This window comes from Volvox carteri, assembly GCF_000143455.1.
Source record: "Volvox carteri f. nagariensis unplaced genomic scaffold VOLCAscaffold_93, whole genome shotgun sequence".
NCBI lineage: Eukaryota > Viridiplantae > Chlorophyta > Chlorophyceae > Chlamydomonadales > Volvocaceae > Volvox > Volvox carteri.
This window is the reverse complement of record NW_003307636.1, coordinates 322,526-347,837: the sequence shown is the minus strand read 5'-3', so window position 1 is coordinate 347,837 and position 25,312 is coordinate 322,526. Positions and strand designations below refer to the sequence as shown.

Here is a 25,312-nt window from a genome sequence, read left to right as displayed (position 1 = left end):
CGTCAGCACTGATGACGTCATCGCGGATCGAAGGGGGGAAGGAGGATGAGGAAGTGTGCGGGCGGGTGGCTGGGTACGGCATCTGGCGGGTTTTGAGAGCTCCCCATTGGGAGAGATATTGCCAAACCCAAACTCTAAGAGGCTCAACTGACGTACATACATTTGACGTACATACCCTACGATCAAACTCCAAACCAAAACGCTACACAGGGAGAGAAGCTTGGAGATGCCACGGCTTCCGAGCCACCCACGGCAGGGTACGACAGGAAAGCACGGTATTTGTTTTACTCCTAGAACAGCATGTGTTCGGGGGGGGGTTGAGGCCCCGAGGGTGCTACGCGGGGGGGGGGGGTATTGACAAACCCACATGCTCCATAGCCTCCAGCGCCTCCTCACTGCCCCTCTCCGCATCCGAGTACAGGAAGGGCAGCGACACCGCCTCCGAACCTTCCAGACGGCAGCGGGCGCAGCTGGGGAGGGACGGGGAGGGGAGGGGGTTTTGGGGGGAGAGAAGCCACCGCACGAGAACCACCGGTGCAATCGCGCGGCACGATAAAACTGTGTTTCGCCCTTTCCCCGGCTCCCCCCACCCCCGACTGCACCACACCCAAATCCCATTCCCTCAACCCCCTCTTAAACAAACCGCGGCCCCCCATACCCCCAACAACTCACACAAATACAACCCATTCTCCCCCCTGGTGGACGAGACCCGGCAGTACGACATATCTTGGAGCTTTTGCAAACTCACCGACATGCAAAGTCGTACATTTGTGACAGTTGGGCCCTACGCTCCCGCGCGGGGGCCAGGGCGCCCTGGGAGCCCAGCCAGTTGAGCAGCACTTCGCGACCCCGGGGGATACGGCGGGTGGCACGAACCTGAAACACACACGGTGTGTGTACGGATGTGAGCGCACGGGGGGCGTATTTGCACGTATGGACAAAAGTGGAAACGGTGTGGAGATGGGGATGTGCGTGTGTGTATGTATGTGTGCGGGTGTGAGTGTACGGCGGCTGCCAGATGAATGGACGGTTGTCAGTTACCGGTTCCGGATTCAGCAGTACGTGGGTGGGTGGGTGGGGCCCCAGGACGGAGTGGTAATGTGAATCAGCTGCACCGGGGGGCCTCATAGTCGGTTAGTTGGTTAGGTTGATGCTAAGTAAATGTAGCGTACATACATACATACATACATACATACGCACATACACACACACGCGCGGTGACATACAGTCGGCCACTTCCTACACCCCAAACCCACCTCCCTTCCCTCCCTCCCTTTCCCCCTCAACCCCATCCTCGTCTCTATTTCCCCCTGTACGATACACAACCCAATCCATTCACCTCCACACTGCTACTGCCGTACACCCCACCAGCCCCCCGCCCCATCCCCCTCACCACCAATCTGTCGTACAGCATCACAGCCACCGCATTGGGCCCACAAGAGTGATTGATGAGCGCCACTTCGGGCCATACGCCCATACGTGAGGTCAGTGGCTCCGAGCTTTACGGGTTTCGAGGGGGGGGAGAGGGGGGGGGAAGAGGAGGAGGGGGTTTTTAAGACGAACCACTGGCGAATGAAGCAGATGCGAGGGAGGGGGAGAGAGAGGAGGGGAAACCTTGCATGATGACGCAAACAGCGAAAGAGGCGGTTTGCAAAGTACGACATTCAAAGTCTCAGTCAAGTACCCTCGAGAAAGCAGGGGAATGGGGAGGGGGGGGGAATGACGGGGGGGGATACGGGGGCCGGGAAAAGGGGGGAAATCATAGGATGCGAGAAACCCAAAATTTGAACTGCCACGGTGTTCAAGTCCGAAAGGGGTGGGTGGGAGGAGGGGGAGACAAACCACGAACGAGTGAAGCTGCTGCCAAGGAAAGAGTGTACAAGAAGCATAACTGACCAGTAGGCGTTCTTGAAGGCGGTGGGAGGGGGGGAAGTTATATGCAAGGGGTGAAGATCCCAACAGCCAACCGGCTTTGCAAACCACCAACAGCAAGTGGGGAGGAGGAAGGGGGGGAAAGGAGTGGGGGGAAGGGGGGGCTGACGGAGAAGGCGGCCGTGGAGGAGAAATGAACGGGGGGGCCTTGCGAGCGACATGTCGTACAATCCAGCTGGCCGAAGAAGGCGCCACGTAGTCAGGAGGGAGGAAGGAAGGCCCATATGCAGCCGGCCGCAAAACACACACGCACATGCACGTACATACATACATACACAACCATCTCACCCCGACCAGGCTAACCGGGCTTTTCCCCCCCCCTTCGCAAAAAACCCATTTCCCCTCCACCACTGCCCTGGGCTAAAACCCTAGCTAATTAAACCGCCCCAACCCACGCCCCAAAACGCGACACTCGCGCCTCTGGTTAACCGACATTGCAACCACCAACTACCCACTTTGCAACCGCCGCCGCGCCGTCCTGCGTCTCCTCCGCAACCAAATTCAGTTGTAGCAACGACATCACCCGCTGTTGAGTCCACGTCATACCGCTCTTGCCTGCCGCCGTCGCCGTCGCCTTCGCCGCCGCCGCTGGCGTGGAGAGCAGCTCCGATTGTCGTACCCGCCATGCCGCCAGGTCAGCGGGGGGGCGAGAGGAGGAAGGCCGCGGAGCGCCCCAGAAGAGCGACGCCAGAGCGGCGCCATCGGCGGCGGCGGCGGCGGCGCTCGAAGACGACGACGACGACGAAGAGGATGAGGGGATGCCGTCGGCAAGACGCAGCAATCGCAATGCCTCCGAAAGCAGCGGGCGCATCTAAAAGGTTGGGGGCGGGGGGTGGGGGGTCAGGGGGGTAGCGCTAGGCTTAGACAGACACGATTTGAATTTGAATGGGAGGTTTCAAGGTTTTACGGTTTTAATGAAATGCATAGGAACTATATATCTTCTGTCGTACTACGTATACATATACTGTCGGATACGATATCTTCTGTCGTACTACGTATACATATGTACTACGTATACATAGTAGGACAGAAGATATAGTTCCTATATATATATATATATACATACGTACAACAAAACCCACACCGACATGCTTTCCTCCTTCACCACTCGGCTCAGGCCATTCCCCCACCCCCAAACGCGCAAAAACCCTGAAATAATAAATTCTTAACCCTGTTCGGAAATCATGAACACGCTCCCTCATACCCTCCCTACCATCATCATCCTTCCCCTTCCCCTTTCCCTCCCCCCTATCTCGCAGACACGGCGCCGTTGAGTTGGACGGCAAAGGGTGGTTGGAAACCACGGGACGACGGTCCAACTACCAACTGAAACCCACAACTTCTAACCACCTCCGTGTCCCGTCTCTCCGACCCACCTTGGGCAGCCCCCCGCCGGGGCCCCGGGAGCAAACCGCCGGTACGGCAACCAGCAGCAACTGCCCCGCCGCCACATCCTCATCCGCTACCAGGCCGAAACCGCGACCTGGAATACATACATACAGGCATACATACAGGCATACGTACATACATATGAGTCGCTGAGCAGCTGGGGCCGGGCTGGAGCCCTGGGATTCCATGTGGAAAAAGTACTTAACGCCGTACTTCCGTACATGTGTACGGAACGTAACGCCCATTCGTAGAGGCATGGGAATGTACTATTTATGCTCAATACCATACAAATTCCTTGTGTTGTTGTAGCGGCTGGGCGGCAACGCGTCCAGCGTGTGCCGTACAAGCGAAGGGTGGAACGGAAGTACTTGTCCTTGGAGAACAGCCGCACGATCGCTGTCGTACATATTCACCGTTTCGTTGCCGCTTTTCCCCGCCGCCGCCGTCTTCTCACGCGCGTCGTACGTTCTCTTGGGGCCCCACGTCGACGTACTGCCCTCCATGTGCCGCTGTACTGCCGCTGTACTGCATGCCAAACCAAACCCAACGCCACTTGTTTTCCCACTCACCCACGCCCTTTTCCGTACGTGCCGTACCTGGGATGCGCTCCGCCTTGACGGACCCCACAAATGGGGGCGGCGGCGGCGCTCCTGGTGCGTACGACCGCTGTACGGCAGCCTCCGCTGCCTCACGAAGCTCCCGTCTCTCCCGGGCCACGTCTCGCTGCAGCTCCCGTCTCCGCCGCTCCTCCTCCGCCGCCGCCGCCGCGTCGGCCTCAATCACATCGAGATCCGGATCCGGCTCCCAGGTGTAATCCACAACGTTGGATTCTGCTGGATCCAAATCTTGATCCGTCTGGCCATCACCTTTGGATCGTTTCTGCCGCCCCATAACTTGCGAAAACGACACAGACAAAGGCGGGTCGCCGTCGCCGGTGCTACCGGGTGCTACTGCCTGTGGCTTCGCCGCCGCCGCGACGGCAGCGGCGGCGGCGGCCGCCGCCGCTGCATTGGCGGCCGATCGCGGCGTCGACTTAGCGTCGGGCATTGCCGTGGAACGCGAGCGCGGCGGCGGCGCCGCAGAGAATCGCGGCGGTGGCGACATGCCGCCGCCGCCGCCGGCGGCGGCGGCGGCGCTGGCGCGTTTCGCAGCGGCGGCGGTGGCTAGCCATGGCGGTGGTACGGCCGGAGGAGGTGCTGTACCTGCCCGTGTAGGGACGCGGGCCTTGGTAAATGGATCGTACGACACAGAGTTCCCACTGCCGCTGCCGCTAGTGCTACTGCCATTACCGGGGCCGGCACCCCTTGCACCAGCTTGAGTCTTCCGAGCTGATGAAGGGATGGCGCTGCCAGCCGCAGTGGAACGACCCATGGGACGTCCAGGCGGCCGTACAAAGGTCAAAGGTGGTGGTGCCGCGGAACCTTCTCCAGCCGGCGCAGCGCGACTGCCGGAGGTGGTTGAAGACCTTGATGTCCATGGTGATGATGATGAGGAGGATGAGGATGGTGGCGGCGGTTGCGGCCGCAGGTACGGTTCTTGGGGCTGTACGACAACCACAGGGCCGTCACTTCCTGCTGCGGAACCTTTGCTGCCAAACGCTGAACCATGGGGAGTAACGGCAACTGCCTCCACGGTTTCTAGTGTCTTGCCTTGATGCTGGCTGCGTTGAGATCGCAGCCCTGCTGCTGCATTTGCTTTGCGAGCTTTGGAAGCAAGAGCTGCGCCCCATGCTGGTGCTGAGCTGCTGGCCTGCGCTGACTCGCCGGTGCCAGGTGTTTGAAATTCTGTGTGAGTATCCTCTGAGCGTTTGCTTGCCGAAAGACGTAATGAGCTGACAAAAGGCACAGGCTTGGCGATGCAGCCGAAGGAACAGCTAGGTGCAACTGCCGGCGTGACCGGCGGCGCAAGGTCGATACCGGAGCGGAATGTTCGGGTAAAACGTGTGCTATGCATTTTATTGATTGTGCAAAGCCAAGGTGCGTGTTTCGGACCGCGGTATGGAGTCTCCCCGATAGAAGGCTACGAAAGTCACTGTTTCAGATGTTTCCAATTAGCATACATTTTTAAGGTTTGGAAAGGTCTTTCCGATGGTGTGAACAAAGCGTTATGACAAACAGAAATTTAACATTGTTGTCTGCATTCGATCCACGTAGGCAGGCCTTCCAAACCGTCATGAGGCAGGCGGCTTACGATCAGGCTGTATACCACCTTATACTTCATCATATACTTACTGCTGACATACTGTCCACATAACCCCATACTGGGCGCGCATTTAGGCTCAACCAGGGCTTTTGCGTTGTTCCCACGGTCCTTATCTTTGGTTTACCCGGTTTATTGACGTATGCCATTCCAACAGGACGTCGCAATGACATAAAGCTATTTCTAATCCTTTCCCCTAGCCGAGCAAGCTTCAACTGCCAACACGGCTGAGCCAGAGCAACTTGAAACCCGCTTACAACCAAGGAGACTTGGTACCACGAACACTTTTGGAGCTTAACCATGGCGGGGGACCTCCAAGTTCTGTTCCAGTCGTTACCGCCGGCGCGCAAGCGCCTAATCGCGGTCAGTACCCGGCATTAGCAGTGCGGAACATGGCCTTGGAACAAAGCTTAAACTCAAAATCGAAGTCACTTTGCATACATAATCTTCACCCAGATATACGAAGCGCTATAATCAGCTTGTACGTACGGAGTTCAACGTTAACGGGTAGTTTATGCTGCCTGTTGTTCCTTGCACTGCGCAGGTTGCAGTCCTCGCGGGGGGCATCACCATTGGTGCACAGGTGAGCGCAGCCAAATGGACAATCTTTGGGCCACTGGAACCCGGGGACTAATTCCAAGAATCGCGAGCTGGCGACATTGGAACCATCTCTCGTCGATTCACCTGCATGTGGAGCCTCCTAGGACAGTATCACTCTCGCGCTTCCAATAAAAAAAGCGCCTCCCGCGTCTCTTACCCTTTCCTCACAGACTTGAATCCTTCATCGTAGCGACATCGCAAAACCTCTCCTCGCGCCTATGCCTCATTTTTCCCCGCGAAGTTGTTTGTTAGGAGCCCTTTGATCCATAACCAGTCATCTCACTGCATTTCGTGCTGCTGCAATTGTCACAAATGCACAACGTGGCTCGACTTGGGGTTTCCGACATCCTTGGCCCTGGTTTTGATTTCGGCAGTTTCTTTACCACAGGATAAACAAATCTGTATCAGGAGAAGGTGCTTGATATGAGTTTGTTTGCAGCCATTTGATGGGGGGTTTCCCCCTTCCCTTTTCCCTCCAACCCGGGGAGGGGGAGAAAACACACGACACGCAGAAAGGACACAGCCCAACCAGGGGTAGGTGTGTACGGCAAAGGGACGTGCCATCACGCCAACGGATCTTTCCCCGTCTTCCGTCTTCTTCCTGGGAGCGTCCCGTGGGCCCCTCGAGCTGTTCCGCTGCAGACTTTTTTTTATCATGTTTGCTGTTTACAACAACATATATGTTGTTGAACCGCCAACCGGTTGCCCACCACCCGTATTGGATTCCCCACCCCACCCCCCAAGTGCTGTTTATAACCTTTTACTAATTACAGCATTGGTTCTGGAAACTGTCGACGCCCCCACCCCACCCCCTTTCCTTGGCAGCAGCAGCTTCACTCGTTCATGGTTCGTATTTCTTTCCCCAACCCACATCCTCCAAGCCGCCCCCCGGGCCCACCCCCCGGTGGCTCGTGCGCGAAATTTGCAGCTTTGCAACTTCTTAGGGTTTTCAGCGGGGGATTTGCAACTGTTTTTGTGCTTTGTGGTTCTGCTGCTGCGTCTGCGTCTGCTGTCGATGTATTCTTTTTGTTGCATCTTGAGTACGACACGCCACTCTGCATGTCTATTTGTCCAATTTGTACGTACAGGTCCGCAAGCTTGTACGGCACACCCAGCGGCAGCAGCGGGCCCTATGTGCCGAAGTGGAGGCCAGCCGGGGTTCCGGGGGAGCTTCCCGCCGGGTTTCGGGTGCCGTACGGATTGCCGTAGATAAGCGCTTTCTGCGTCGCTTGTGGCGCATCCTATCTATGTGAGTGCCCCCGGGGGGGGGAGTTGTGGGGTCACGTGGGGGGTCGTGTGCGTGTGTGTGTGTTTTTGGGGGTATAACGGGGGGCGCTCTTGGGGGAAATCCGAACACGTGCAGTTTGAGCGAGCGTCCTTCTCGCGTCATGCCTCGGGTGTCGTACACATTGCAGTACGGCTTGCTTCCTTTCTGTGTATCATCGGGCTATCAGGCAATGGCGGATTTTCATCCATGATTCTTCTTTCCTATCCCCCCTCCCTCTCCTTTCTCGTCATATCCCCTATCAAGCTCTTTAACCCCATCCTGCAATCGGTTCTTTGCTTCTTGTACGTATTTCCCCTCTCCCCCCGAAAGCACATACACACACATACACATGCATACATACACACACATACACGCACACACACACACACTTCACAAAAAACCCATCCAGGCTATTTCTTCCCCCCGCCCCGCCCCGTGCAGCTGCGTACCCTCCCCCTGGAGCCGGGAGGCGGGCCTTATCCTGGCACAGGGCTGTCTGTTAGTTAGTCGTACATTACTAACCGACTACATCAGCCGCATAGAGGGTTACTGCGGCAGTACGCTGGTGCGTTGGGTTTAGTCAGGGTTTTAGGTAGGGTTTTAGTCAGGGTTTTATGTAAGGGTTTTAGTCAGGGTTTTAGGTAGGGTTTGGGGTTGAGTTACCAATGGGGCATTGACTTTACTCTCCTCGTCCAAACTACTTCTCATGTTGGGGCGAAACCTCATTTGGTTTCTCAACGCGTTGTGTGTTTTGTCATCTCCCCCATCATCTCCCCGCCAACCCCCACCCACCCCTCACGCACATACACACACACGCAACATGCCCACAGGTCGGTCAGCAGTTTGACAAGTTCTGGCACGCACTCGGGGCCTTTTCCGTCATCGGTGTGCCCGCGGCCCTGGTTAACAGCGGCCTCAAGTACATGCAAAAACAGATTGAGTTGGCCTTTCAACAGAGGCTCACCACCTTCCTGCACCACCAGTACTGCAGGTGTGTAATAGAGTAAGAGCTTTGAGCTTTTAAAAAAAGGTTGTGGTTTTGGAGCAGTTGCGGGGGAAGGCGTGCGATGCCAGGCGACCGGTCCGTGTGTGACGTGGTGTGTGTGTATGTGTGTGCGCGGGGGGGGGAAGGGGGGGAGGAGGATTAGAAGAAGTATTTTAGTGTTTAAGCTGCAACAATGCAAAGAGCTTAGAAGGTACAACAAGCAGCAGCAACAACAGCAGCAGTGGTGGTCTATCGCAGAATTACAGAACCAACGCGACGAATGTTAAAACCACTTTTGTGTTGTGAAGTGATGTGATGTGTGAAGTGACACGATACGATACGGCGTTGTGTGATAAGGTGTGTGTACTCTCCCTCCCTCCGCTCAGCAACCGCGCCTACTACGCGGCCAGCACCCTCGGCGGGCTGACACACGCGGATCAGCGGATCACGGAGGACGTGGAGAAGTTCGCCGCCTCCATCAGCGAGCTGTACGCGCACACCTTCAAGGTGAGGTGGGAGTAGTGGGGGGGGGGAATGGATGTGTGTTTTGTAGGGGGGGGCGGGGACCGGGGGAGGATGTGGGGATTATGATGATTGATGCGGACCGTTAGGTAGTTGGGAAGGGGGTGGGGGTGGGGATGAAATGAGGCCCAGGGGTCCCCCGGGGGGGGGTTGGAGGATGGGTTGGTGTGGGTGCGCGGCGTCGTGTTTTCTTTTTTTTTGTGTGTGTGTGTGTTGTAAGAAGTGCTGGTAGGTAACCCTGAACACCCCTCCGGCCCCCCTTGACTTTCCCGCCAACGATTTTCCTCCATGCCCCCCCCCCATTTGTACGACACTGTACGGTACAGCCGCTGCTGGATGTGGTTCTCTTCACCCGCAGCCTCTCCCGTACCATGGGCTATCGCGGGCAGTTTCTGTTGTACGGCTATTACGTGGCGGTTGCCTACCTGTTGCGGGCCATTTCGCCCCCCCTCGCCTCCATGACGGCGCAGGAGGCCGCCCTGAGTGGGGCGTTCAGGTATGTATGTATGTATGTATGTATGTATGTATGTATGTATGTATGTATGTATGTATGTATGTATGTATGTATGTATGTATCTGTGTGCTTGGGGTGGAGTGTTGTGGGGATGGGGTGGGGGAATTAGATGCAAGAGTGCAAGCAAAACATACAGACACACATACAGACATACAAAACACACACGCGCCGTGTTCTTGTTCTTGTTCTCGTCCGTACAGGGCCGCGCACCAGCGCCTGGTAACCTGCAGCGAGGAGGTGGCCTTCAACGACCCCCCCGCCGGGGCGGCCGAGCAGCTGGTCCTCAACCTGCATCTTCGGCGGCTGTTGCGGTACACGGGGCTGTCGGCGCTGTTGAGGGGGATCCAACAAGTGGCCGATGGGTATTTTGTAAAGGTACGACTGTCGTACAAACTTCCGTACTGGTACTGGGGTCGGAGATAAACCCCCAGTGTTTCTGAAACTGTATTTCCTAATTTTGCGGTTTCCTTTTCTCTTTGGCTGCATTTTGCGTGACCGCATTTAATGCAGATGCAGACACATTCCGTACAGATACACGTACAGACACATTGCGTGCTCACGCTCTTCCATGGTGTTTTTATTTAACCTTTCCCTCCCCCTTCCCCTCTGTCACGGAAAACACTCGCGTACACCCCTCGCCCCCGCCGTGCAGTACTTTGCCAGTGTGACGGCTCTGTTGGTGTACGCGATGCCCATCTACATGGCCGACCCCGCGACCCGTGGGTCACAAGGGGAGCTCACTCGCGACTATATCCGGTCCATGAGGCTGTTGCAAAACACGAGCAGGTGTTGATTTGGGGGGAAAGGAGCGGAGCTTGCGGGGGTGGGGGGGGATTACGTGTATGTGTGCCAGGAAAAGGGAAAACACAGCGCGGTTGCATGGGTATGTGTGTGTATCGGGAGATGTCACCGTCCCCCCCTCCGAAATCAGTTCCCCCTTAGTGCTCCTCATAGCTATGCCCACCATTTCCCGTCCACGTTTTTTCCCGTGCTCAAAACCTCGCACATACAAAAAAATTATTGTACCAAGAATGTCGTACAAATGCCGTACTCCGAAACCCGTCGCAGGGGTGTGGGCGACCTTATCCTGGTGTACAAGCGCGTCACTGCATTGGCCTCTCACACGTCCCGGGTTTCGGAGCTGTTGGAGCAGGTGGCGCGATTAGTAGGAGAGGACGCCGAGCACCGCGAGCTGTTCCGCAAGAACGTGTCAGTTAATCATTTTCTGGGTTTGTCGGAGCCGTACCATGCGCCGGGAGGTGAGGGGGTCCGGGGGGAGGGGGGGGGGAGGGGGGGGGTCCGGGGGTTAGGCGGGGGGGGTTAACGAGCGAGTGTGCTATGTTTTTTTGGTGGGGGATGGGTGTTAGATGTGTGTATGTATGTGTGTCATACCATCATCACCACCCATTATCAATCCGCACGCAAAAGCTCAATTACGCTTTTTCCTCCGCCGCCTTTTCCTTCCTCCGCACATCCGCACAAATGACTAACGTGCTTATATGCCACACGTACGTACAAACACACAGAGCCGGTTGTGCCGTACGAGCCCCCCCCGCCCCCCAAGCGGTCCCTCGGCGACACGCTTCGGTTCCACCGTGTGGCTCTGGACTCTCCGGACGGCACTCCTCTTATTCGGGAGCTCAGCTTCGAGGTGTTGCAGGGGAAGAGGTGAGGGGCTTTTTGGGGGGGAGAAGGGGGGAAAGAGCGGGGGGTTTTGGGTTTAAGGGCTGTTGGTTGTGTTTTTCGTTCGGGAGGCCCGGCACGTGGGTACGGCAGGGGAGGGGCAGGGGCCCCTCGTTACGGCCCAGTTGAGCCTGTTCTCCCTCGCTTTGGTCTTTGATCCCCCCCAACCACCCCAACCCCTTCCCGTGTGCTTTCCTCCCCCCGGCCCATGTCCCCACCAACCCCCGCACCCCTTGCAGCGTATTGCTGATGGGCCCCAACGGCTGCGGAAAGAGCTCCCTCTTTCGGGTCCTGGCCGGGCTGTGGCCGCTGCAGGTGTGTGTGTGTGTATGTGTGTCTGGGAGGGGTGGGGAGGGGAGGGGAGGGGAGGGGAGAATGAATGGTGTTAAGGTGTATTTTCCGTACTGCAATGATATAAGTGACTTTGAGAGATTGCACCCGAGAACGTGTGTATGTGTCCCCCCCGTCCCCCTACATTTCCCCCCCATTTCCTCCCCCCCCAGGCCGGGGAGATTACCACCCCCGCCAAGGGCAAGGTGTTCTACCTGTCACAGAGGCCGTACCTGGTCTCCGGCACGCTCCGAGACCAAATCCTCTATCCCAACCCACCAAGGTTAGAAGCGAGGGGGGGAGGGAGGAGGGAGGAGGGGGAGAAGTGTGGGAGGGGTGAAGAAAGATGCGAGAGGCTTGGTGGGCGGAATGTGAGAAAACATGTTGCGTGATAGGCGCGCGTTTATGTGTGTATGTGTGTTTATCTGTGTGTCTATATGTTCGTACGTGTGTTTTCTATCAAGTGCAGAGCAGCAGAGTGCAGAGGCGCCCCCCTTGAAGTCGCAAGTCTGTGAATTCCTCGCGCACGAATGCGCTTAGGGGAGGGGTTGGATGCATTCGTGGAGGCCGGTGGGTGGGGGGGTTGGGCCCTATGGACCGTCAATGCCCATTATTGACCGTCGCCGAGTGAGGTGAGGGGGGGACGTTGACGGGTGGGTCCTCTCCCGCCCTAGCTTGACGGGCTGACCCCCGGGGTGACTGCACGGGGTGACGGAGTGCTGCTGCCTCCTCCTTTTTGTTGTTGTTGTGGTGGTGGTGCTCTTCTTGGCGGTCTACGAGAGAAACCTCCGAGGAAACCAGCTACAGCTACAAAGGGGTGTAGGGGCCCCGCCCGCCCTGGTCGTTAGACGCATCTCGCGCCGTCGGAAACCCGGCCCCCCCCCCCCGGCGCCTCCCCCCCACCCCACCCCACCTCCCCCGTGTCAACAACGTATTCAGATGCCCGCTGGCCGTGTGTTTTCCCCTCTCGTCTGAAACCCGTACATGTTTTCTCAAAACCCCGCTGCCCCCCCTCCCCCCCTCCCCCCCTCCCCCTCCTCCACCCCCCGCCCTCCTCGGGGCGTGTGTGTTTTAGGTCTGTATGGCGAGGCGCCACTCCCGCAGAACACGCCCACTTCGTGTCGGAGGCGGGTTGGGTTCCCCCCTCTGCGGCCCCCGACCTGGACTCCTCCCTGGAGAGCTGCCTCAGGTCGGTGGAGCTCGAGTACTTGCTGGCGAGGCACGGCTGGGATGCCGTACACAACTGGAATGTGAGTGCGTATGTGCGTGTGTGTATGTGCGTGTCAGATGTGTGTATGCTTGTGTGAGGGGGCGCCGGGGAGAGGGGGGCGCTGGTATCTATCCGCCGATGGTGCCGTGTGGTGTCATTTCGTGCGATGGCTTGTTTTTCGAGGGCAAGGGGAAACGGGGGAAGGGGAAGATGGGGGATGGGACTGTAGGGTTTTACAGTTGGGAAGGTGGGGGGAAGGGGGGTGTAAGAGCCCGGTGTGATTTTTGTGTGGCTTTCGTCCTCCTCCTTCTCCTCCTCCTCCTCCTCCTCCTCCTCTTTTACGGCTCGAAGTGCGGTTCAGGAGCGGTTTGGGAACTCATTCTTTGTTGCACTGCCACTACCGGTCCCCGCCTCGCCCGCCCCGTGATTCCGCATCGTACAAACGTTTTCTATTTATGCTTTTGATTCGCTTCCCCCTGGATGATTCGCTTCCCCGCCTAATTATGCACTTCCTCTATTGCACCTGGGAGTAATAATCCCTCTCCCTTTTCCCTTTCCATCACTACCTTGGTACATACGTACATACGTACTTACATACATACACAGGAAGTGCTATCTGGGGGGGAGAAGCAGCGCCTGGCGATGGCGCGGCTTTTGTACCACAAACCACAATACGCCGTACTGGACGAGTGTACGAGCGCTGTGAGCGCCGACGGCGAGCTCCGGCTGTACAGCGAGTGCCTGCGTGCTGGCGTTACGTTTTTGTCGATTGCGCACCGCCCCGCTTTGAAACGCTTTCACTCGGCGGTCATTCATTTCGATGCCAACGTCTCCAAAACCGGCCGAGGATGGTGGGTATGTGCGCTTTGTGTGTAGGAAATCGATCACCTGTATGATGTTGTCGATAATGTCGAAAAAAACGAGGATGTAATTCTTTGTATTGTGCATTGTGCGTGCGTGTGTGCGTGTGTGCGTCTGTATGTGTGTGGCAATCTTCATGGTGGTGACATGGCGGTGGTAACAGGTGGTTCGAAATGGTACGGAGAAAACAAAACGCGGAAAACAGGATTTTTATAGAATAGAAATATTTGTTATTGTTGTTGCGGTTGCTGCCCTTTGTTGTTTAGTAGTTCGTATTTTTTGTGTCGACGTGTCCGATGGTTGTGGTACGACGTGTCCGATGTGGAGGACGTGGATGTTTGTTCGTCACATGTTGACTAGGGGGGGTGTTGGTGCCCCCGTCGCTAGCTTCACCACCCAGTACAAAGTAGTACAAAGTGCACAACAACCACTGCCACCATCATCGCGAGCGGCGTCATTCTGACGTCATAAGCCGGCATTACATACGACATATGTCCCCTTACTATGTCCTACAGGTGGAGCGAGACTCTGCCTGAGCCCGGCGCCGGCGGCGGCCCTCCAGCTGCCTCAGCGGGCAGCGCCCCGGCGTCTCTGATGCCGTCGTACATCCCTGGCGGCGGCGCCGCCGCCGCCGCCGCCGCCGCAAGCGGCGGCGGCGGTCCTGGCAAGTCGTTGGTTCCGCCGCGGGTCGGCGGTTACTCCGTGGGTAACTGAGTGATGTGTTTGTGAGGGCGGTGTGGCGACGGACGAGCAGCAGCCCCGGCGGCCCCCCCGACGTGTGACACTAACTACTAATAAGATTCTTTGCTCATGACGTCTGTTCGTTTTTTCTCTTAGGTGGCCTGTGGTGGCACCTTTTGTCGTTTTGTCAGAGTCACGTTACAATGACGTGTGTAAATGTATGTATGTGTATGCATGTGTGTGTTTTGTTTTGTTTTCAGGTGTTTTGAGTGAGTGGAGTGAGACTGAAGCACGGACACACTTCTGTGGGACGTGAAGGGGGGCGGGGGGACTGTGTGCTTTTCGGCGCAGTGGTGGGTTTATTAGTGGGTTAAAGGGGGATCGACCAAGTATAGACGTGGTTGCAACGGGAGGGGTAGGGGAGGGGGGAACGCCGCGGGTTGGGCTGACCGGTTTGTGCTCACCTTGCGACTTAATGGCGGGAAAAAAATGTGTAGTGCGGGGGAGTTCTGTGTATGTGTATGCGTGTGTGGAGTCATGTGATGTGGGTCATTTTTGCAATATCATGTCGTACTGTCGTACAATGTACTACACGCGCCGGGGCCGTTTGCGAACGCATCGGCCAGATTCAGTTTTTTGGCAGGAGCCCCTCTTGTTGTTATTAATGTTCTGGCTATCATTAATTGCATTACTGATTGCAGTACAGCAGCACGGCAGTACGGCAATGTAAACGACATGCAACCCGCACTCTTCTATATTAATGTGTTTTCCTAGTGCGAGGGCTATCGTAACACGGCGTGTTGCAGTGTGACATGAGACAAGGTGAGGTCAGGCTTCGGAAGGTGTAAGGGAGGGAGGTTTGTAAGACTGAAGTGTAAGACTTTGAAGTCGCCTCTCGGAGCCAACAGCGACGGTGGCCTCTGTATGTATGTCTGTAACACTCAACTGTGGAAAGGCTATAAAATAACCCAAACGCGGGGTTTGGCCAACAGAACGGTTAAAATAGATAGATGTGGTTGGCCGCGGCGGTGGGTGGGTGGGGAGTCCAGATCGGGGGTTGTTGTTCAGAGATTGGGCATGGAAAATGGGTATGGGCAGGGGGGTTAGTGGCCGGGGTTGTCGGTGCTGGTGCTGAGTAGAAGTCGAATGGGCCTATGAAGTAAGGAAAGCCCCCAACATAAATACAACACAAATACGATTTATGCTGACATGTATGTATGTATGTGCGTAAAGATGTGCGTATCATAAGCTGTGGTGGGTATGATTGGGAAGGTTTCCTGATGGGTGACTTGGGAGTTCTAAATCACGTGGGGGTTTGGTGACCGCACTTCTCCGTAGAAGTCTAGAAACGGGCATAACAGTTAAGCTCAAGCAAGTAGACAGTATTCTTTTTAAATATGATTACTGTTCTTTCTTTTTTATGGTCGCCTTCGCTTTTTCCTGGCTCTTTTCCGTCAGCGAAGAGGAGCGGATAAATTGACGATACAAACATCTACAGTGAAATAGACTTTCAAGAAGGGAATTTCGTGAATTCCCGGAGAGAAACTTTAAAGCCTCGGTTTTAACAGGTCGGGTCGTGCATCAGGCTTGTCGCGGTTAGGATGGCCCCCCTGCATGCAAACAGGTAATTTTCCCGAATTCATTCAACATGCTACCATCTATGCTTATCCATGGCTGGTCGCGACAAGACGGACATTGACTATGGCTCGGTAACAAGCTCGGTCTCGGTCTTGGAGTAGATGAGAGTTTTTCATGTCTACATGTACTCTATATTAAGGTGGCAAACCGGAGTGTAGGAGGTTTCTTTCCCCGGCCCGGCTCCTCGTCAGTGCAGGTCAGTGTAAGTGCTCAAAAAGCTGAATTCGTGAACAACAGGACTAAGGCATTAGCTTCCATGAAGTTTATTACACGTTTTATTTTAATAATCCAAAGCATGCATGGAAGCTATAATAAAGGATGGAAACATCAAACCAACGATGCAACGGCCCTTCAGATGATATGTAAGCCAACCCTCACCAAAAAGTATGAACATTATTTTTACAAAAAGTGAAATCTTTAAAAACTGGGCTTTATCGCCTGTTTCAGACAATCCGCAGATTTTCATCGACTCAGGATACCCTGTGTTGGCTGCTTTTACCGTGGTTCGTCGCAGTATGAGAGGGCATAAGCCCAGTGATGTTAGTGCGCCCTGGCCCGACTTGCTGGACACGCGGTGCAAGCTATAGGGCCCCCAAAGTTTCATGTCGATGTACTCGATTCGTTCGGTCCGGGTCCGCTGTAATATATCGCGTACTGCGTACCCGGTACGTGTATTTGCCGGCCGGCAGACCGGCCGGTGGCTCCGGTCGGCACGATGATCTCAGCGGCCTCGGAAATAAAGGCTACTAATGCTGTTATGTAACTAATACTAGTTGCTCGGCCGTTCGTTGGCGATTCCTCGAACATCCCTCATTCGGATAAGGTCTGTTGGTACCTTGGAAGTACAGCACATATGATCCGAAACAATTTAATTATGCAGTTTCCTGCCTTGGATTGTGCTTCAAGGTGCTGATCATCAATTGCATGCAAGAGCCCGTCTGAATCCACGCACGCGAAAGCCAGGTTCTGCTGGGTCCGTCAGTAGCTGCTGCAGGTGGCTGCTGCCTCCTGCGGCTGCGCAGATTCAACGCGGTGTCCGTCCACGCCTTCGTCCATCCAGGCAAACAATTCTTCTGGGCAAGAAAATGAAATGAAAGCTATCACAATTCTACTGCTTAGAGGATATGGGGAAATGTTGAAAAGTGACCGACACATATTACAGGGAATGGTGACAGCAGTAACGGGACCCGGGGGGAGGGAGGAGGGTCCCGCAGCGCTTTGCTTTGCTGATGTTGGACAGGGAATAACATGAAACGGATCGATCGCGGTAAAGACGAAGAGGGATCTGATATATGCTAAATGTCCGAAGCTTGTCCATGTTAAACTTTCCTCTTCTTATCTAAATAGCTGTTTACTTACGATGCCGTAGCACCTCTCGCAACTTAGCCATCAACATCACAGCAGCTGCTGTCGCGATCGCCTGCAGGCGAGCACCAGTACTAGCTTACTACAACTGCGGGAAATTCCACCATTCGGCCGTTGTTGAGGTTGTTGCAGAACTAATTTACCATTTACAACAGCCGTCAATGGTCAATGTCAACCCAGCAGCATGTAGGGTACGTGAAACAATCCTACTGGTACAAAAGTTGTGGTGAAGCATCAACATCATCTCTGAGATCCACAGCTGGAAGTCACTAGTACCGTAATGCGCTGTGGGTGTGTGGTGCGCTGCAGCTGCTTCGTTCCCACCTGTCCGCGGAGGGTACGGTACGAGTCCATCCTTCCCCGTTTAGCTCGTTCGTATATATCGTCCGAGGAAAGGTCAATTGAAACTAAGCTCAACTCAGGGGCGTTCGGGCGCTTCTGCACCCGAATGGCAACGGAAAGAGATGAAAACTGAATGTCCAAGCAGGCATTCCCCTAGTTATTAGCACGAGAACGAGCAAGGTTTCTTCGCGCCGAAACCACTGCCCGTTTGTCAGTGTACGGATGCATGGCCGGCCAGGTTTTACGTTTTACTGATAGGGGAGCGTCCCGCGCAATCCAGTCAGGCGCCTCAGTACCCTCCCTCCACTGCATATACCGCCGCTCGTATGCTGTACGGCACGCGTTCGTCTGACTTTCAATTTTTGATTGCTCATCAATCATGCCAATGCCATCGTGCAGTGCTTACGCCATTCACTTTTTTGAGAGGCGTAGCAGAAACGAACATTATCCAGGTATAAAACTGCCCAATACTCGCGCTAACACACAGATCGACAAATAAATGCAAAAAACGACTCATAAAAAAAGCAGTGAACCAGGGACGTGTGTTCGTTACGGCGCACTGCTGCAGAATGGCCATCAGCGGGCGGGTCATGGACTCCTATAGCATGCACGCCAGGTGCTGCGGGCGTGCGTGTTCACAAAGTTCTTGTGCGGCCCGTCGACATGCATGTACGGCATGTACGGCATGTACGCTGGCATTTGCCCGCCTTGCATCCATGGAGATGATGTCCCCAGCAGTCCCAGCCACTACTGCACGGCAATGCTTCCGCCACCGGGCGCACGAATTCCCCGCCTGCCTTGCGTGCCGTGGGAATTTTAGGATGTACGGTGCTAGAAAGGAAATTCAACTTGGTCCGTGAAGCAGACCCTACTAAAGCCCAATCCCAGCCAGAGCGCCGTCTCGCCGGTTTTTCCCGGTCCGGAGCAACAGCAACAGCAGCTTAGTTACGAGCCAATGAGGTTTAATAAAGCTCAGGACGTGTAGGTACGTATGTATACGTGTATGCAAAACGACGCACATCTAGCAGGGTATCTAGCGGAGCAAATAGCAGCGTAGCAAATGCATGTGTTTGGCGGCGAGCCCATGAAACCTCATCTCTGCACATCACTGGTTAGCTAGTTGGAGCCGTTTCAGGGCCTTATGTAGGATAGCTTACCTCGCTTGCAACCCAAGTAGCTCGCGACCTAGCAGACGCCCCTTCCGCACGTTACCGCTTGACCTAAGGATAGGATACCGGTACGCGCTTCTTAGCTTTTGACTTTGGCCGCGAGTCGATAGGAAAGTATTTGTGTCTGCTACGCACAGGCAATAACCTCCGGCGTGAGCATCTATCTGCGATCCCCACAAGTACCCAACCAATTAACGTGGCGTTATTTTTCCGACGCCACGCCGTTGTCGTTTCGACAAGGGCATAGAATTGAAAAACACATGAATGGCAGTGTGCCTGGATTATTGGGTTACGGATGGAAATGGCCAAGGGGCCCGTTTAGGCTACGACCATTTCTATGATGATGCCTTATTCTGACAAGTTATGACACTGCTGGATTCAAACAGAATTTTGAAGGCACCATGAGATCGTAAGACTGCAAGACTGCTAATAGATCTTTTGGAGTCTTAATACGTTTACTTAGCTTATTCACTGGACACTTGCGCCGCCGTTCCCCCTTCTCATGGCGCTTGCCGGCATGAGCTCCAGAATCATTTCCCGGATTATAGATTTTTAAATGTACATTATTAATCTCAGTCCTCACACATTACCATGCTATATTAATATTTCATATAACAAAACTGCATACAAGTTTAAAAAGGACGTGTTGCCTATAATGAATTTTTGAATACTTATTTTCAGTAGTCACTGATGGCTTGAAATTTACGAGGTTTTATCCGTATCTTGTTATGGCGGCAGCGCAGCGGCTACGGGTTAAAGTTGCTGTGCTTCCATGTTTGCAGCCAGCGACAACAGCCAGCCAGCCAGCCAGCCGCAGCAGGCACAGGTGTCATTACACAGAGGCCCGCTACTTGTGCCGCAAGGAAGCAACTACGAGCTCGGCCTTACCTGGCCGCACTTGAGACTTTTTTTGAGTTGCGGCCCGGTCGGTTCGTGCGCTCTACGTGCCATATTCTCTGCCGATCTCACTACGACTTCATAGTTCATATTTCCCAGCAGCACTCTAGAGTGCTGCATGCTTCTGGAATGCTTGGAGTCCTAATGGTGTCAGCAGTCCTAGGTCCTAACGCACCCCACGGTAACGGTCAAAGGCACTTGGGTAACGCGCTTGTACCAGAAGGAGGGCACTCAGAAGGCAGCGGGCTGGCTTGGCGATCGCGATGGCCGTTTGGTTCAACAAGCAAGAATTTTCCAAGCTTCCGTCCAGGATTGGGGTATTGCAAAAGTGGCAACAGTAATAAGATTTGCACGGGAGGAAAGGCCATACGCGGGGCCTAGGACAGCCAGATTGGCCATATAACAGCTTCGCTAAAACCTAAAATCAGCTACAGTGCGAGTGGCGATGCTTTATGGGGCCAGGTGTGCTGCACAACGGCCCCCGGTGTGCACTCGTTGTCTGGCCCATGGGGTCTTCGTCCAGCCACAGCCGTGGGGATGAACTGCTCGTCGCTCACTCCTTTGCTGGGAAGGCAAGCAATAATGCCGCGGAGCGCGAGTGGATAAGGGCGTGTGTGAATCTGATGTGCGCAAACAAGTGTGTGTCAGGCTTTCATGATTTTTTTAAATCTCGTTTTAAGGAAAAAAATAGCTACGGGTTCGGACAAGCATCGGACCACCGCACATACATAACGTTCCGGGCGTTTCGCTAACAATGTTCACAAACAGTGGAAAGTGAAAAGTGGCCGGTAGAAAATGAAAATCAAAGCGATGATGGAAGTAGTAGCAAGGTAGTAGCAGGGCGTTCAGGCCAGCTGTATCAAACGGTCAGGCTGAATGGATGTATTGGATACAAAACCCTGCTGCCTTATAAGGCTGCACGTTCAAGTGCCAGCTGAGTGTTTTTTTCGCAGGTCTGCCCACGCCTTCATATGTGTGTAAGGTTATTGGGTTTGCCACACAATGAGATCGCTGCACATGCCCTACAGGCGGCCGCGGGTTGCTTGTGCTAGCACACGACATCTCCAATAGGTTATTTGTACTGATAGGATGTATATTTGAAGTCCGGGACAACGATCGCAAGGAAAGCGTATTTTCACAGGCATAGTCAGCTGCTAGTTATCTCAGTCCCCTATAGGGGACTGAGATAACTATCGAACGAGTAATCTACTAAGCGGATCCTTATCCCGCGGTTCATGACGCAGACAAAGGCAAATGCCCGTCTGGTTACAGACCTTACTAAACATCGTTCTTTCCTTGCTTGCAACTCAGAACAATACCAAGATTTAAACAATGATGCATTCTTGCGCTTTCCGACTTGCCAGAGCAGCCGGGCGTAGACTGAACTGGCGCCGGCGCGTATCGATGAGACGAGCAGCTGACCGATGTCCGGGGGCATTTCCGACTTACACATATATCAGACAGGGACATATATTCCTAGAGTTTGTAGTCGGCTAGAGACCCTAACGGGTTGCAAGGTTTACGCACAGACGCCAAGTTAGGGAGGTTAACTGTCACAAATCTGAGCAGTGAACCCCATCTCCAGTTATAACGCGGAGCTGCTGACTAGTCAACGTCATATGGGCCCTGGCTTGGCATTATCGGTTTCATGGGAAGGGAGTTGCTGAGTGATTGCGTCCTATCGCTCAAAGTGAAGCGACGTACACACATGCAGGTCTTGCTCACGCATTTCCCAAGTGGGAAGAGGTGAAATAAGAATCCTAATATTGGCCAAGCAATTTGCACACTGTACGCGGCGATGTTAGACAGGCACTGTTCCTTGTCGCGAAGGCTCCTATAGGCTTGTGTGGGAATGTTAGCGAAAATGGCCAAGGAAATAATAAGGATATTAATTTGGAAATATGTACATTATGTTTAAACGCGTTGCCATAGTAGTATTTTGCCCTTGCTTGTTACAGCCGACAGTCGTTTTACTTATCTATGACAGGCTTTCCTAATTTGAAAATTAAATTTTGGTGGGAAGAAATATTTTTTTGTGTTTCTTGCTTTGGAAAGCGAGGCCGCCTCGGATGGCTGTGGCACTACGTCACAATCTCACACTGTACGCCAAAATACGTACGGTACGGTAGGCACCCGTAATTAAACTTTGGCCTTAAAGGGAGGATAACTGAGAGAATCCTTCACATGTTTACCTACACTGTGAAACTCTACCTGAGAAAGACTCAAGAAGAAGGTTTGTGAACTGGGGCAACCGTACACCACGGCGCCTACGTGCAAGCTGAGCGACACACTTTTGCGATAGGACTGCTTCACAACACAGACATACATTTTTAATACATAGTAGTAGATTTATTAATTAAGCGCATTGTTACCGGGTTGTCTGCAGCATAGTTTATCGGTCTTGTCCGAACGGCCCGTCCTGCGATACGCGAATCCATCAACAAGGCTTGCCTTCCGACTCAAGTACCTTTAAGGGGGAAGCAGCGCTATATACTTTGGTGATCTCGAACCGGTATTCCGAAAAATGCAGCAGCAACCAGGTGGTGCTGGGGGCCGGCGCCAGACGGCCGTTGTTGCCTGCCCAAAGTCCATGATAGGGCGCGTAATAGGGCGTAATGGAGAAACCATTAAGGCGCTGCAGACGTACACTGGAGCACTGGTAAGTGTTTGTCTGCTACCCTCGACAAAGCGCTTCAGGCGCTTTCAGGAAGGTACGCGGTATTCAACAATTATTTGTTGAATGCTGTTTTTCCTCGCAGATCCAAATTGACCAGACTTGCGACCCGACGAAAATTGCTATCAGCGGGACTCCACAGAGCCTTAGCCTGGCGCTTTCCATGGTATGTTATGACGAACACTATGAAAATTGTTCGCCATAATAATTTTACTGTTGTTTGTAGGTGAACGACATTGTCCGGGGTACTTTCAAAGGGTTCGCATTGTTGCGACAAGCCACCGGCCACAGCAGCAGGGGTCCAAGCCAGCTCGCAACTAAGCCAGTCTATGCGCCAGGTGTGTCTTAGGCGTCAGGTTTGCGATAACTGAAGCTTCAGCTTTAGCATCTTTCGGTCCCCGCGCGTGTTGGGCGCCCCGCAGAACCGTGTTAACTCATCGAACTTGGTGCCTTTGCATTTCCAACCTTTTCGCAGGTTATGGCCTCATCCCTCCGTCCCAGGTTCGTTTCGGCCCATACGCGCGGGTCGCGTCATGTCGGGGTCCGGTCGCGCAAAAAATTGCCTTGCTGCATAGTCTGTGATGTCTGTGATCAGCCTATATATTTGGACTACGGTGCAGCTGCTGTAACCCCCCTCTGAGGACTCGACCCTGTTAGGGGGTCTAAGCGCAAGAGCGAATCCGCAAAGCAACGGCCATTTGCCTATCATCGACTTCATCCGTTTCCCCCATCATCCCCTTCTACTTGGGCATCCACCCATCCAACATCCAAAGAGAGAGCTTCCCACCTTTCCCAGCTTTGCCGCGTACCCTCTCCTACCTGTCGACTCCTTCTACCTGTCCATAAACGTCCCCCCCTGCACAGACACACACGCACACACACGCGCGCACACATATATACATAATCTACCGCACATGTATTAATTTCCGTTTGCCTGCCTAACTGCAGCTTTACGGAGGTGAAACCACCGTGAGTGGCGTCCTGCATCCTGGCGCCACTCTACTGGCGACCAGGCCGCCGGGCGCTGCAGGGCCGGCACCGTACCCGCCACAGAGCCTGGGCGCCACACAGTTGTCCGCAGCGCCACCGCAATTCGTCCTGGTGAGCAATACCTCCAGGAAAGGGACTTCCGTGAAAAGCAATTAGCTTTAGGGCTTTCGTCCCCATGGGATCGAATTGTTGGAGTCGCTAGGCTGTGGTGCTTTTGGAGGGATGGGATGGGAAGGGATGGTGTGCGCAGTGTGGGCCGAAGGGAGGGGATAGGTTTCGGGCTTAGCGCGCTTCTCCACCCAACTTTGCAGTTGTACATTGCATTGCGAACAACGAACATCTAACATCGCCATAGGCACCTGTACATGCTTGCTTCGCGTACCATAGATTCGTCGAGCATACCTTCGGTGTTGCAGGCTACAGTTTTTCCGCTCACGCCTCTGACTTATATGCCCTTACCTTGGTATTATACTAAATGATTTTTCAGGGTGTTCAGCCGGTAACGGTGCCTGGCGCTGCGCTTCATACGCCTGGTAAGCGGAGCAGCCGAGGTCAAATCCTGTTGTCAGCCTTTTCTTAGGACCTGAGTCGTGCCCCTTTCCGCGTCACATTCTTCTTGACGTTGTATTTTGTAGTTTTTTAAACGGACGTGCAGCTAGTTCTATAATGCGTCGCTGCTGCTGCTGCTCTTACATCTGTGCGTCCACTTATTGGGTTTGCCGGTTTCTGTGGCGTGTTGTCCTCGCTCGCTCGCTTGCTCGCTCGCTTCCATCTCCTCACGCGGACCTTGTTCCTCTCGCTACCCGCTGCTACAGTTTACAACATCATCGGAGGGCCCACGTTCGGGGCGCCAGTCTACCTGTCACCGTACGATTATACGGCATCCGGTGGGTGGTACGAACTAGTAACACTCCGACTGTGCTCCCACACGTATATCATACATCGCAGTTCGTCGATATCTTTGTGTTTCGTCACATGCAGCACCGTGCAATCCCCAGTGCGCTCGGTGCCATTCCTCATTCTTGGCCGTGTCTTATTGTCCTTCTCCCGCCTGTTTCCTTTCCTGCATTGCGGCTCGGCAACGGTTCTCCCGGATCTGAAATTCCGAAATTGCGATCTCCAGCAGCTGCGCCTCAGCTCGGTCCGCTAGCCGCCGCCACCGGCGCAGCGTTGGCGCCGGCAGGCGTCGCTGACGTCATGCTCGTACCAGACGGCTCTTCCCTATTTACCTCCGCCGCTGCCGCTGGCGGGGCGGGTAGCCGCCTCTTCCACACTGCCGTCACCGGAGCAGGGATTCCTCGGACGCCGGGCGGCGGCAGCGGCGGCTTCCTTAGCGCTGCTGCCAGCAGCGCAGCGATGTACGGCGGCAGCAGTCTCGGTAGCGGCGCCGCCGACATCCTAACGGGCCAGCCGATGGCCGTGTTCGGACATCCCGTCAGCGGTGCCGTACAGAGCGGCATGCACCGTGGCAGCGGCGGCACAGCAGCAGGCGCCACCGCCGGACTGTTCCCGGCGGGTACCTTGGTAATGGATCCGGAAGGCGGTTTGTACACCTACATGGATGGTTAGGTAGTTGGTGGTTGGTGCTGCCGTACAAGCTGGTGAGAAATGTTAACCGAAAATTATTCCTCGTGAGGCTGCTATTCCACATGATTTGTGACATTTGTTGAGGGAGGAGGGAAGATTGTCAGTCTGGGGGCTGAGGGCGTAACTTGCAGCGCTTCGACTACCGCCATTGCAGCTGATGCAGGGCACGGCAAGGCACCCATGCGCACTCAAAATCACTACCGCAGCGGCAGCAGCGGCCGTGGCGGCGATAACCTCAGCCGTGGCGGTGATAGCAGAGGTAACGGCAGTGGCAATAACATCTCCTTGGGCGGCACGGAGGCAGCTAAGAGCTCCGGAGACAGGCTATTCGCAGTGTTGGACACCATCGGCATAAGCAAGCAGGAGCAGGGCCCACATGTGCTGCAGCTGCAGCAGTAGCAGCAGCAGCAGCCAGTGGTCGCACGTGGGTTACTTTAATAACCCCTTTCCGCGGGGTGAGATCCGTCGGCTCTGATG

At 54.6% G+C, this 25,312-nt stretch overlaps 3 protein-coding genes across 3 annotated transcripts; 2 read left to right on the top strand and 1 right to left on the bottom strand.

The window, feature by feature from the left end:
• Positions 1-334: 334 nt before the first annotated feature.
• VOLCADRAFT_99704 (uncharacterized protein) lies at positions 335-5,274 on the bottom strand (the record flags this gene model as incomplete). Its single annotated transcript, XM_002958377.1, has 6 exons — positions 335-470; positions 749-876; positions 1,394-1,499; positions 2,388-2,743; positions 3,309-3,415; positions 3,918-5,274. The coding sequence occupies 6 exons, from the start codon at positions 5,272-5,274 to the stop codon at positions 335-337; spliced, it is 2,190 nt and encodes a 729-aa protein (XP_002958423.1).
• Positions 5,275-5,820: 546 nt separating this feature from the next.
• Positions 5,821-14,206, top strand: VOLCADRAFT_99703 (uncharacterized protein; the record flags this gene model as incomplete). Its single annotated transcript, XM_002958398.1, has 16 exons — positions 5,821-5,883; positions 6,065-6,103; positions 7,209-7,369; positions 7,829-7,952; positions 8,218-8,378; positions 8,759-8,879; positions 9,221-9,390; positions 9,609-9,783; positions 10,061-10,194; positions 10,477-10,667; positions 10,935-11,076; positions 11,331-11,406; positions 11,595-11,704; positions 12,497-12,671; positions 13,238-13,482; positions 14,008-14,206. 16 exons carry the CDS (start codon positions 5,821-5,823, stop codon positions 14,204-14,206), a joined length of 2,286 nt encoding a protein of 761 aa, XP_002958444.1.
• A 7,902-nt stretch (positions 14,207-22,108) lies between these two features.
• VOLCADRAFT_99702 (uncharacterized protein) lies at positions 22,109-24,817 on the top strand (the record flags this gene model as incomplete). The annotated part of the gene is made up of 8 exons (XM_002958397.1): positions 22,109-22,243; positions 22,344-22,424; positions 22,485-22,596; positions 22,734-22,759; positions 23,207-23,227; positions 23,272-23,359; positions 24,064-24,135; positions 24,417-24,817. 8 exons carry the CDS (start codon positions 22,109-22,111, stop codon positions 24,815-24,817), a joined length of 936 nt encoding a protein of 311 aa, XP_002958443.1.
• Positions 24,818-25,312: the final 495 nt, after the last annotated feature.